At 36.9% G+C, this 12,751-nt stretch overlaps 2 protein-coding genes across 2 annotated transcripts; both read right to left on the bottom strand.

Annotated features, from left to right (window-relative positions):
* Positions 1 to 378: 378 nt before the first annotated feature.
* On the bottom strand, positions 379 to 6,359 carry LOC114529309 (poly(A) RNA polymerase GLD2-A-like). Its single transcript, XM_028551065.1, has 16 exons — positions 6,087 to 6,359; positions 5,390 to 5,756; positions 5,005 to 5,119; positions 4,572 to 4,666; positions 4,413 to 4,476; positions 4,162 to 4,228; positions 4,005 to 4,041; positions 3,892 to 3,931; positions 3,567 to 3,695; positions 3,236 to 3,282; positions 3,075 to 3,148; positions 2,653 to 2,721; positions 2,167 to 2,258; positions 1,963 to 2,042; positions 1,536 to 1,616; positions 379 to 1,165 (listed from the first exon to the last, which is right to left on the bottom strand). The coding sequence occupies exons 2-15, from the start codon at positions 5,747 to 5,749 to the stop codon at positions 1,560 to 1,562; spliced, it is 1,326 nt and encodes a 441-aa protein (XP_028406866.1). The 5' UTR covers positions 5,750 to 5,756; positions 6,087 to 6,359; the 3' UTR covers positions 379 to 1,165; positions 1,536 to 1,559.
* Positions 6,360 to 6,645: 286 nt separating this feature from the next.
* Positions 6,646 to 12,566, bottom strand: LOC114529306. Its single transcript, XM_028551061.1, has 16 exons — positions 12,384 to 12,566; positions 11,843 to 11,925; positions 11,505 to 11,581; positions 11,310 to 11,384; positions 9,795 to 10,949; positions 9,644 to 9,709; positions 9,340 to 9,410; positions 9,170 to 9,243; positions 9,018 to 9,084; positions 8,782 to 8,860; positions 8,639 to 8,680; positions 8,338 to 8,536; positions 8,180 to 8,228; positions 7,960 to 8,091; positions 7,774 to 7,872; positions 6,646 to 7,379 (listed from the first exon to the last, which is right to left on the bottom strand). The coding sequence occupies exons 1-16, from the start codon at positions 12,450 to 12,452 to the stop codon at positions 7,179 to 7,181; spliced, it is 2,538 nt and encodes an 845-aa protein (XP_028406862.1). The 5' UTR covers positions 12,453 to 12,566; the 3' UTR covers positions 6,646 to 7,178.
* Between the last annotated feature and the right edge of the window lie 185 nt (positions 12,567 to 12,751).

The following is a 12,751-nucleotide window of genomic DNA, read 5'->3' as shown; positions in this document are numbered from 1 at the left end:
ATTTCTCATTTCACGTAGAAATTTCTCATTTAAGATTTCTCTTGAGCCCAACCCTGCAACCTCCCGCATATTCATATTTAAAAGACAACTGTAGAGTTCGTATATGGTATAAAACAATATACAACTCTTTATTTAATACGATCTAAATCAATATATACAAAGCGCAACTATAATATGAATACAATAATTTCTTTTAATACGATTTTATATTATTATGGGCATATATTATTATGGGCATATATTATTATGGGCATATATTATTATGGGCATATATTATTTTGATTATTCGAATTTAGGTGTTTTTAACTTGGGTACTCCGCACTGCAGTTTAAGTTATTGTAAGTGCATTGACTCTATAACTCGTTTCTTTTTTTCAAATTCATTGAGCAAGCCCGCCTTGGTCACGTTTGAGAAGAAGATTTTGTAGAAAATCTTTCTTTTTGGCCTAAAATCTTGGTTAGATTTTAAACAACCAGTTTTCATACCGGGGTAGGCGATGATAGAGCCATCTTTTAGAATAGATCCTAGTTTAAATCAATCACTTATTAAAGGGTAAAAGTTTCTACAACAACGAATGGATATGATTGGAACAACAAAACCCAATAATTCCAATTTCACACAAGAAACAGCAGTGCGGATCATGTCCTAAACTACAAAAATACATCTTTATTTACAAAAAATCTCTACTTCTTTTTGTCTTTTTGTCAAAGTCTCTGAATTTGGTTTATCGTAAGAGCTTTCACGACTAAACGATGCCAAGTTCTCTTAGAGCAAAGGCAACTTCGTACGCATTTTTACACTTAAAGTGCTTGTAAGTTCCAGGATTATTTCCAATATATATATCACACAATATTTTCTTAGAATTTTCCATAAATATTTCTATATAAAGTTTCATTAAAATACTCTTTTCAATTTCCAATTTTTATTACGTTCTTTTTCCGAGTCACTTGAAGTCTCGAATAATTTCGACCGCTTTTTCCCATTTTTTTCAAATGTAATTTCTCAGTATGCAGATTGGCACGTGATTTGGTCAAATACGGCATTCCAATTTAGCGGATGAACGCAACGGGTCTCGTAAAAACGCAACGAATTCAATGGGTCACGAAACGGTAGAACACCCACGCCAATTCCGAACGCAACGATTGCAGATTCTCTGCCGAAATTTCTGTCGCGAAAAAGCATTCGTAAGCAACCTCAGTAAAGCGTCGCCCGATAACAAATGACAACTGAGGTCTTTGCCTCATGACTGCACTGCGCAAAGCATATCAACACTTGTCTGATCTCATCTAATATAAAACGCTGGATATTGCAACTATATATCTGCGAAAATCGAAGCCTAGATTAATGGACTTTCCGAGACGATAAAACGATAAAAACACAACCTTATGGGGATTGCTCTGAACATAAAAACCATCTAACTAGGGTTTTATATTGATTCTTTACAATTTGAGCTGTGTTTAAAGTTCATTAATTCAGGCTTGGTTTTCGACAGGTACAGTTCTTCATCCAGTGGATTAACAGATAAGTGTACTTACTAAATTCTGACGAGAAAGAATGTCCTAAGCCCCAGACATGATGCTTTCCAAGAAAGGCGAGACTGTTAAAGTATAATACGCCTGTAAAAAAAGAGCAGATTCGTTCTAATAAAACCAGCAGGGAGCAGCGTGGCAGCGTCTTCAAACAACTTCACATCAAATGTGGTAAAACAATGTCCTAAAACACACCGAAAAACTTCTCGACGTTTTGACCTGAGGGCCTAGCTTCGTCAGGAGAGTTAGTAAAGCCCTTTGGTCGAAACTTTGAGAACCGTTTCAGTTCATTTTGGGCAGTTGTTATACCACATATAGAAAAAGAGCCGCTATATATTTATTTGTGTAAACTATTAAGTAAATCTGGGTTAATTCACAGGCAGATTCTGGATGAACCTTGGCAGAAATCTTAAAGGTTAAATTTTTGACTTACTATCTTAATTCTCTGCTTGATCGCCTCAAACTTGTCCTTTGAGTGAACTGCCCGAGTGACGCAACTTAAATCGAATGGTTCTAAATTGAAGGAGTTGAAATATTGCCACGTTACGGCCTCGTGAAATATTCATGCAGAGATTGCACACTTCAGCAGAGATTGCACACTTTAGCCAGGGTAACTTCAATGTGTCAACACTATTACCTTCAATACAAATAAATTTTTTATGCCAAACTCTTGATGTGTCCTTGGGATATTTATTGCCCTGTCTTACGCTGATAACATCATCATTCCAACTAAAGAGAAACAATGATTTACTATAGCTTTATAGTGCAGCTATCCAGTAGAAATAAAGTTATGTAGTTTAGTTTAGGTTTCCTCCTGTGGTAACATTGGATTAATATGAGATGATCCCTACTGGACCTCTATGAAGAACAGTTTAGAACTAATAGAGCTATCCAGTATAAATAAAGTCAGTTTAGTTTAGGTTTCCTCCTGTAGTAACACAGGATCAATAAGAGATGATCCTTACTGGACCTCTAGGAAGAATAGTTCAGAACTGATAGAGCTATCCAGTATAAATAAAGTCAGTTTAGTTTAGGTTTCCTCCTGTAGTAACACTGGATCAATAAGAGATGATCCTTACTTAAGATACCATCACGCCAGTGCTATTCAAAATCTTCAACGTACTTAAATTGTTCAGCATAATACTGAAAGAACCCAAGCAACAACTCCCCCAGTGTCCCGTGATTGTTTGAACTAAAAACAGGAGAAAGCATGTCGTATGAACGAACTTCCATACTCAATTTCCATACTCATAAACTGAATTTAATCATTATCAATCCTACACTAGATCATATTCTTAAGCCTAATCTTTATCCTAAACCCAATCTTAATCCCAAACCTAATCTTAAACCGAATCTTCATCCAAAACTTAATCTTAATCCTAAACCTAATCTTAAACCGAATCTTTATCCTAAACTCAATCTTAAACCTAAACCTGATCTTAATCCTGCCTCTTAATTTCAACCCAACTCCTACATAGCTGTAATGAGATTTCTGGGACTGAATTATTGGTTCTTCCAATAATTCAGTCCCAGATCTACACCTACCTATTATGGATAATTCTTACAGTGGGGTTCTCAAGAGAGAGATCGTAGATATTCCGTGACTCATCAAAGATGTTCTAAATGAAGATTGGAAAACTTTAAGGAATAGCTCAATAATATGACGTGTAACTTTGAGCATTATTAATGACAGAAAATCCACCCACCGGGTAGGCTATCTGGAGACTTGGAACCACTGCTGGTTTACATGGGTCTAGAATTTAAGAATATATGAGTAAAAATTTTCCGATAATGCAGCTCTATCAGTTCTAAACTGTTGTTCCTAAAAGTCCAGTAAGGATCATCTCTTATTGATCCAGTGTTACTACAGGAGGAAACCTAAACTAACTTTATTTATACTGGATAGCTCTATCAGTTCTCAACTGTTGTTCTTAGAGGTCCAGTAAGGATCATCTCTTATTGATCCAGTGTTACCACAGGAGGAAACCTAAACTAAACTAAACTTATTTATAGAGGATAGCTCTGGTTCTACCATACCTTGTAAATAATGTAGGACCATCATAACAATGGAATAACTTGATAATGTTCCTTTGCTTGCATCATTTATGCCATGTCTCTTTGCCCATTTCTTCACAATCATTATCAAAGGTTGAACTCTCCAGTCATCTAAAAATTGCAGATAACAATCTCAAGCAAAAATTACATGCACAATTTCCCAATAAGGGCTATTTCCCAAGAACTAACTAAAGAAAGGGATAAAAGGGAAATAGATTATTGGAACCATCTGACCAGGTGGGTCCTGGTAGTCCTGTGATTGGGATTTCAATTTACTAAAAAATGTGTTCTATTAATATACACTTACAACCACAGTAGCCTTGTAATAGGTGGGTATTCTTGATTCCCTATTTGAAAATAGTTGTAATTAGTTGTAAGACTACCTCTGTCTAATCTATGAAATAAATGATCAAAACTTACTACAGTATTGTTGATGTTAATGTCACATTCACATTGACTGAAAAAAAAAGAATAAAAGTGGTATCTTAACATTCAAAATGTTGATACAATATGTGCACGAATGAGCTATAGTTCACAAGATGATTTCCTGAGATGGAAGAAATATATGCTTGCTCACCTTTTAGTATCTCTAAATTTTAGAATGGGTACTTTGGCTTGAATAACATGACATTTTTGAAGGTATGCTGTTAAAAAAGTCAAAAGAGAAGAAAAAATACTTGATTGTATAAAAAAAATACTCAGTTGTATATATGTAAGATTCAAATATGATGTTCTCTATTTGAATCTAAATTTACATGTTGCAGAATCTGATTCAATTTTGCATCCTCACTTGACTGGTTTTGGCAAATGCCAGTCTGTTACACTCACCAGATCGTTTCAACATCCCATTTAGCTGATGTAATATCTTTATGGCTTCATATCTTTGAACAATCTGTAAGCAATGAATATCGAGATTATGACCAAACTATAAAAGGTTTTATGCAGCTTGAAAAACAAAGTCAGGACAACCATTTTCATAGAACAAACCGGTCTTTTTTCAGAAATTAGTAAGCACAAGTCAATGTCGCTCTCATTAGTTGCCAAGCCATTGCAAGTTGAGCCACAGATATGCAAAGAACATTCTAAAAAAATTCACAATTTTTTAGGTTTGGTGAAGCTAGACAAAGGAATTAATGCTTTTGCCAGATGTCTTTCTACCAAATAGGAAAATTATCAGGTAATTTTCTATGGAAAGATTGATCTTCTGGAGGAGCTTTTGTCAAGAGCGAGAGAAATGGTTTTCAATTCTGTAGCTGAACTACAAGACATGACAGCTAGGAAACTGGTAGTGAAAAATATTAGACATAATCAGTCTGTTCCCAGAACCATTGTTTGGGCAATAAACAATTCACTATTCTAGTGTGTCTTGATCCAAAGTGCTATACTTTTCCCTACATGGACATCCTAGCTGTGCTGTTACCTGGAAATGCTGTTCTAAAAATGGACAACAGGTAATCTCTTAAGTGTAGTTTTTGCTCATAACGAAAGGGAGCTTGTCTTGTGGCGAGATAGTCATCCAAAATCTGTTGGCTCAGCTATAAATATGGCAAACTGTTACACAGGGGGATAGCTAGTGATAATGATGATAGGGAAGGTGATAATGATGGTGAAAAACATCATGTAGGGGTGATGTAGGTTATTGATCCATATATTACATAAGTACGAAAACCCAATGAAGGTCTTTACATTAAGATGGCAAGGGTTCATATAATCACACCATGCAAACCTAAAACCTAGGCAAATAGCACCACTAAAGCCATTAATATGCCCACAGTTATGATATAACTTTCATCAAAGAACTATACCCTTTTCAAGCTTCTCTCTTCACCCTTCATTAGTGGTTTGGGTGGGGCGACAAATGGACTAAAATGTAACGCTCTTGCTGTAGATACGTCTCCCTCTGACGCCGGCCGCTTCTTTTTTGGATCCGGATGCCAACCAGGTGTGGACTCAGAGACCCTACGTTTACGTCCTCGGCTTACATTCAATGTTGAGGGAATGTGCGGCAGGTTAGCGGGTGAGAACCTAGGCCAATTACCCTCTTGGCCAAATGGTACAACATTGGACATATATCGCCGAGGTTGGTACTTCTGAACGCTACCATTTGGTTGTGATCGTCGATGGAGGTTGAAACGTGGGTACTGATTGTTTTGAACTGAAGCCATGCTCTACCTGCAAGAAATTTTGAGAAAAATGGTTTCATATGGAAGTCCTTGACAAATTGCATTGCATTGGTGATAGTTGTCTGATAGTTTGTGAGCATGATAAATTAAAATATAAATCAATGTTTGTTTTCTGAAAAAACTAAAGTATATCTTCTAAATATTCATATCGACATATCGTTATAACAAGACCAAGCAAGATAACTTTATTAGCGAGTAGCAAAAAGCGAAAGCAAAAACTGTTATATTAAACTCGAGTTAAAAAACACTAAATCTATACAATTTTCATAAAAAAACTACACTAAAGAATAATTGCTAACATAAATACCAATAACCTCACCTAATATCGCCAAAAAAGCGATAAAAAAGCTTGAGTTTTCGACCAAACCGCAAGCTCCGGGCCAATTTGAGACGGGCACCTCGAAAAACAAACGAAAATATTTCGCTTCTTTTTCAGCTTCGGGTCTATTTCAAACCCCAAGACTCAAGAATAGATGTCTTTGTATGACCGCAATAGGTTTGCAAGTTTCTTTACTGAAAATCTCAAGTTGTAGAACGCAATTTGAAAAGGATATTTTTGCAAAAGAACGAACGCCTGACATTTTATGAGGACCACGACTGCAAATGCGCTAGATCGATGTGCGGGCCAATGAAATGAGAGCGCTGACACATCAAACCAAGGACGCAGCTTAGTGCCAAGTGCCACAGCAAGCCCAGGATAAACTGCATAACGAGCAGATTATAAGGGTGATGGGGGATGGATGGGTGTGATCTGTAGGTGGGGTCTGTTCTTGCAGCAAATACCAAACAGCTTTAGTCATTTACCCAATTCTAATCATCAAGTAATATCGTTAATCATAAATGTTTAGCGATTTCTTATTAGATGACATAAGCACCTGAACAAATAGGTTGCTTAACATGACAACATAAGGGTCAGAAATCGAACCTACGCCAGTGATGCTGGTGCAATACTCTTGCCACTGAGCTACAGAGAGGTGCTGACATAATACAGGATACTACAGTTTATAGAAATAAGGTTACTACATTTATTTTTACACAAGTATTTCAAGTGAAGTGAAAAACACAAACAGCTTAACGTAAGCCTTAAATTTGTTCTGTTTAACTGAACTACAACTCCAATATTTAATCGAATAATCTCTGACCGGTTGCACGAAAGCTGAATTGGGCTATTCACGGATAGCGGGTTTTTCAATCGCTCTAAAATTGCCCGTGTTTTGGCACAATTTGATCTGAACTCGTTCCTATTCTTGAAGTCATATTTATACAACTTTCGTACACCCGGCCTCTTGGGTTTAGACTAGGATTTAGTTATCTTTCCCACATCTATTAATGTTGAGCCGGCCGAGTTAAGAACTCTCCTATCCACGAACGTTATGTAACTATCTGTAAAAAACGACTATCTTAAAATACATTATGGACCACCATAGAGTAACTTTTGCTTCGCTCTCTCTACAGTTCTCATCATCGTCTCCTGATCTATTTTCTTCATTTTGAACAAATTGCTAGCTTCCTTTACATCCCTCTTGTCCACGTTCCTCGCGTGGTCCAGGTATATTTCTTCCGCCTGTTCAGCTGATATATTGTCAATATGCTGAATATAATATATCATCGCCTAAAAGGAAGAAACGCTACTGTATTACTGGGCCAAATTGACGAAACAGGATTGAATTAGCTTAGGTTTCCTCCTCTACTAACTCTGGATCAATAAGAGATGATCCTTACTGGACCTCTAGGAAGAACAGTTTAGAACTGATAGAGCTATCCAGTATAAATAAAGTTAGTTTAGTTTAGGTTTCCTCCTGTAGTAACACTGGATCAATAAGAGATGATCCTTACTGGACCTCTAGGAAGAACAGTTTAGAACTGATAGATCTATCCAGTTTAAATAAAAATTAAAGTTAAGTTTTAGTTTAGGTTTCCTCCTGTAGTAACACTGGATCAATAAGAGACGATCCTTACTAGACCTCTAAAAAGAGAACAGCGGCTTCTTAAGAAATTGGACCAACCTCTGGCAACCAGACTTCAAAGACATAGTCTAACGTTACGTAAGATTGTTTCGCTTCTGCATCTAACCACATTTTCAGTACTCGCACGATTTCCTCCCCCTAGAAAAAGAGCGAGTGTCGTGATACAAATCAACTCAAAACACATGCAGATACACTGATGATGAATTTCATCGCTACGCAACTGACCGTCTGCTCGTCCTGTATTGGACCAAAGCCTCCTTTGTGTTTCAAAGCGTCTCTTTCGCTCACTCTTCCGTATTTGAAAGTTTTGTGGCGAAACGAGGGCACTTCCTCACGATAAACAGCCAACAGTCTTTGCTATTGAAAGAAATCTGATGAATTACAAACATCAATTTCCCAACACGTCTCATTTGGCTTCAAAAAACAGCGATTTTTTGCCACAAACCTTACAAAGATGAAGCTCATTCAATACATTTCCATATCGACTGACGTGCCTAAAAAGTTTCAGAAAAGATTAAGCTTTTCTTCTGTATTTAGGGAAGAATTAAAGCAGAACTTTAGCGCTGTTAAGGTGTTTATGAAGGATTATTTTCTATTTCTTACTCTCTCTTCCTCTCATGACAGGCATTTTCTTCGCTTTGAGCATCCATTTCTGAGCTATCAAAACCGCTTTCATCTTCTTCGCTTTTCTCAACCGGTTGCTCGGATTCACTGACCGGTTTACATACCGGATCAACCGATTTTTCTTGTTCCAGTTTGCTGACGCCATCGTCGTCGTCGTCGCTGGAGTCAGACGCTTCGTCTGAATACGAAAGAAAATATTTAAAAATATATAAAACTGTCTTTTTTCAGTAAAATCACTTTGATGCAGTAATCAGTACAGTTGACAGTTTATTATAGTTACCTTCTAACATATCATCCATCGGAATGTCGTCTTTCTGAAAAACTAGAATAAATACATTACGATTACACCTAGTTGGCTGGCAAAATAATTGGTTTGCAAGATCGATGCAACTCTTAAATTCGCTTTCTGATGTTAAAGCTCACCGCGTCTCAACAGGATTTCCTCTGCTTGTTCAACTGCTCGGTTGAAATCCTCGATCAAGTGCGATTGTATTTCTTGGTTCTAATAATCCCAAGATAACATAGCAGTTATCAAAATTTGGCAAATTAAAAAATGAAAACACTTCATAAAGAAATACTTCTGTTTTGAAATTAAGCAAAGCGCTTTATTGTCATGTATCTGTCAGAAGGAAGCTGTTGTGATAACTCCGAAAACTCACTTTTAAACGCAAAAACGTCTCTTGATCTTGTGAAAATGATTGTACATTCTTTTTAAGTATCTTGATGCTGGAGAATACAACAAAAAATACTCTATACACTATGTTTTAATAAGTCAAACCATAGCACGAAGGCATACGTTTATCTCACTAACCCTTTTTCACCGGATTTCGGCAGGAAAATAATGTTGTAATGTGTTTTCTGTTTTGTGCACGGTGACTTGCCAACCTTAGAAGGAAATATCACGTGAAAATTACTGCGGGTTTTCTTCATTTAGAAATGCATCGATGGTAAACGGAATTTCCAAAATTTTGACGTAAATACCTGCGCTGGCCATGGGGGAAACTTCATGTGTTTTGCCCAGACAACATCACCACGTTTAAAGTTCTTCGTAGCTAAATATTTTGGAAACAGTTTTGAAGATTTCATTTTAACTTGTTCACACTGGATAGCTCTATCAGTTCAAAACTGTTCTTCCTAGAGATCCAGTAAGGATCATCTCTTATTGATCCAGTGTTACTACAGGAGGAAACCTAAACTAAACAAACTTTATTTATACTGGATAGCTCTATCAGTTCTAAACTGTTCTTCCAAAACAGAAGACAACGAAAATTCGTTTCTAACTGACCTGGAGCTGGTGAGAAAGCTTCTGGTAAAGAATCGTCATCAGAACTACAGTCATTGCTTGCGTTGTCTAGGATGAAAAAAAAGGGCAAATACAAAATCTAAATACTCAAATACTTCTGATGACAGAAAGGAAAAAAGTGAGAAATCTTCACCTTCATTATCGCTGTTGTTGCCATTTTCACTCTCATCTTTCGGGCCTAAGTTTTCCAAACCTTTTTCGTTGTTATTGCATCCAGAAAACTCGTCCGCTGTTTCGCTTGCTACAAGACTGTCACTCACGCTTTGCGTCGCCAACAAAGCACTGGAGCTATCGCAACAAGCGGAATCGTTTAAACCGTTTAAAGAGTTGTCTACAGGCTGTAAAGATGTCTCTGTGTGAGTACTACTTTGAGTAGCTTCGATATCTTCGTCATTGTCTTTATGGTAAAGTAATCTATTTTGAATGTCAAGAACATTGGAAGAAGAATTTAGTGTCTTCAAACCACCGGATATCGGCTCCGTAGAATCTCCTTCGCAGATATCTGTGTTCAGGTTTTGCTTTTCTTCTTTGAGTATTGTCGTTCGAGGTCGTTTTATCTCCTTTTCGAGTTCTGTATCTTCATTTTCAAAAGACTCCCCAGTTCCTTCACTGTTCCTAGCTATTTTCGAAATCGTATCATCCAAATTATCAACGCATTCTTCAACGATAGTATCTAATTTATCATTGCGTACATTTCCAATATCGTTTTCACCGACAAAACAATCAGAATCAGATTTACTTCCAGAAAGTTTACGTGGACTTGACCGCCTTAGAGATCCTGCTTTGCTTTTCGAACGCGTTCTTCGTCTGTAAGACGCTTTACAAACAGTATTTTCAGTAGATACAGTTCTTTGATACGTTCTCCTCTTTCTTTTGACATTCAATTTTGTTTCTTGTGAGGAATTTCCAGCCATTTCTTGTTCATTTACCTTCGACGCGCTATTTTTTCTTCTGCGAGGCCTGTCAAGGTTTTCTGATTCGACTGTATCCTCAAATTCATTTAAACTAGGTTTATCAGACCTATTTCGTCTGCGTTTTGAGCGAATTTCCCCGAAATGCTCTTCACTTTTAACAAGCAATTCTTTTTCGCAAGGATTCGTCTTGGGTTTTATTTTTTTAAATGGAGACCTGGTCTTTCTGGCAAAGTTGCAGCTTTCGTTTTGTGCTGTTTCGTTTTGTTTAATGCTTGAAGAATCTTTGTTATCAAGACTTGTGTTTAGTTCTTCAGCGATAGTTGGTAAAGTGTTTCTTTTTCTTTTTCGTCGGCCAACTTTGAACTTAGATTTATCTAAAATGAACAAGGATTGAGGTAACCAGCAAGGTGGAATGTCAAGGGGATGTCAAGAGGTAATCAGTGGATGACAAAGGGAGGTCAAGTGAAAACCAAGAGGTAACAAAGGGGTGACAAGAGATTACCAAAGGGTAACAAAGGGGTGACAAGAGGTTACCAAGGGGTAACAAAAGGGTGAAAAGAGGTAACCAAGGGATAGCAAAGGGGTGGCAAGAGGTAAACAAGGGGTGACAAGAGGTAACCATGGGGTAGCAAAGAAGTAAAAACAGGATGACAAAGAGGTAATGAAGGGATAACAATGAGTAACAAAGGGGTACAAAGGGTATAACATAGGGATAACAAAAATATGGATCTTACCATGCAATTTTATTAATGTCTCTGCTTCTCGAATTGCAGACTCAAAAAGAAGTCGTTTGCCTTGCATCTTTAAACCTGCGAGTAAAATATTTGAGAACAACTTACTTTGATATATTAAGTTATATATTACTATGAACTATAGCATAAATATACACGGATGCTTCATAAGACATTAATCACAATGCAATCACTTACGTCGACCTTTCTTCATAAATGCCTCTTTACGTTCGCATTCAAAAGCTTTGACATTTGATGCATTTTTGATTGCATCTCTAGAAAATACATGCAGTTGAGATGAGTTAGTACAAAAGCATAGTACAACCTTTAGAGATTCAACGCTTCACCTTTAGCGAATAATTGTTAAATAGTGTGGGTCCATGATGAAAACTTGAGCCTCAGTTTTATATCTTGCATTTTGGTTACATCGGATACGAGGTTTATTATTTTTAGTTTGAATTGCATTCGACGAAACCAAAATGCAACATATATAAATCAGACCTTTGTTGAACGACAAAAAATAGGGTAAAACTTACACAGTATTCTCTGCAAAATAGTTAACATATGCAATAGTGGGTTTTCTGCTTTGGTTATCCAAATCATGGTCCGGTTCAATGACCTGGAAGAAATTTCAAGGGGGCATTATGATTATCCGTGGGCAGACTTTATGAGCAGATGGGTTGTGGGTGTCAAATATATGCTGAAATGTTTGTTGCCAAACCAACTATATCTCTGCAATACTAGCCTAAACTATAAACATTCATCTTACTTAAAATATCTCGCAATAAAATACAAAGTCGTGCTTCCATAGGAACACAATGTAAATAGTAAAAAAATGCTATCAAAAATCAAAATACTATGTACATGTTCTAGGTAGTAAGTAGTAGGTTCTATAAAGCATTTTTTACAAAATATTTCTAGCTTTAAACCTACAATGATTAAGAGCCTTTTACACATACAAATACGCTGTCTTGGCAAAAGGAAACAACTGTATTCAGGAGAAGTTTAATACGTTTACGTGCAACAATTAGATTTATAAACAGTAAACAGTACGAATACGATTGAGAAAATGTCTACCTTCGCAGGCCAAAAAATCTCTCTGGCTAAGGAAGATTTTGCCCAAACTATGTCATCTACGGAGAACATTATGTGGCATACTTGGAGATAACATACAACTGCAGATCGCTTGATAAAAAGCGAGGTTTGAAAGTGGAAAGCGATTATTTACCAACGCTTTGATTCCGTTCAATTATAAATGTCTTGATTGTGGAATATTTTCAGGGAGGAGAGACTTCCATTTTCTCGAGATACGGGGGGAGCGCAGATTTGGGAGGTGGCGCAGATTTGGGAGGGGGAGAGTTCTCCAATTTCTCAAAATTGATACGGGGGGGGATAGCACAAACTCAGTTGACAGAGCGTTGGAGACTTGGAGTTATAGCAAACCA

Source organism: Dendronephthya gigantea, unplaced genomic scaffold (genome assembly GCF_004324835.1).
Source record: "Dendronephthya gigantea isolate DGI-Jeju-01 unplaced genomic scaffold, DenGig_1.0 000056F, whole genome shotgun sequence".
Taxonomy (NCBI): domain Eukaryota; kingdom Metazoa; phylum Cnidaria; class Anthozoa; order Malacalcyonacea; family Nephtheidae; genus Dendronephthya; species Dendronephthya gigantea.
This window is presented reverse-complemented; position numbering and strand designations above follow the sequence as displayed.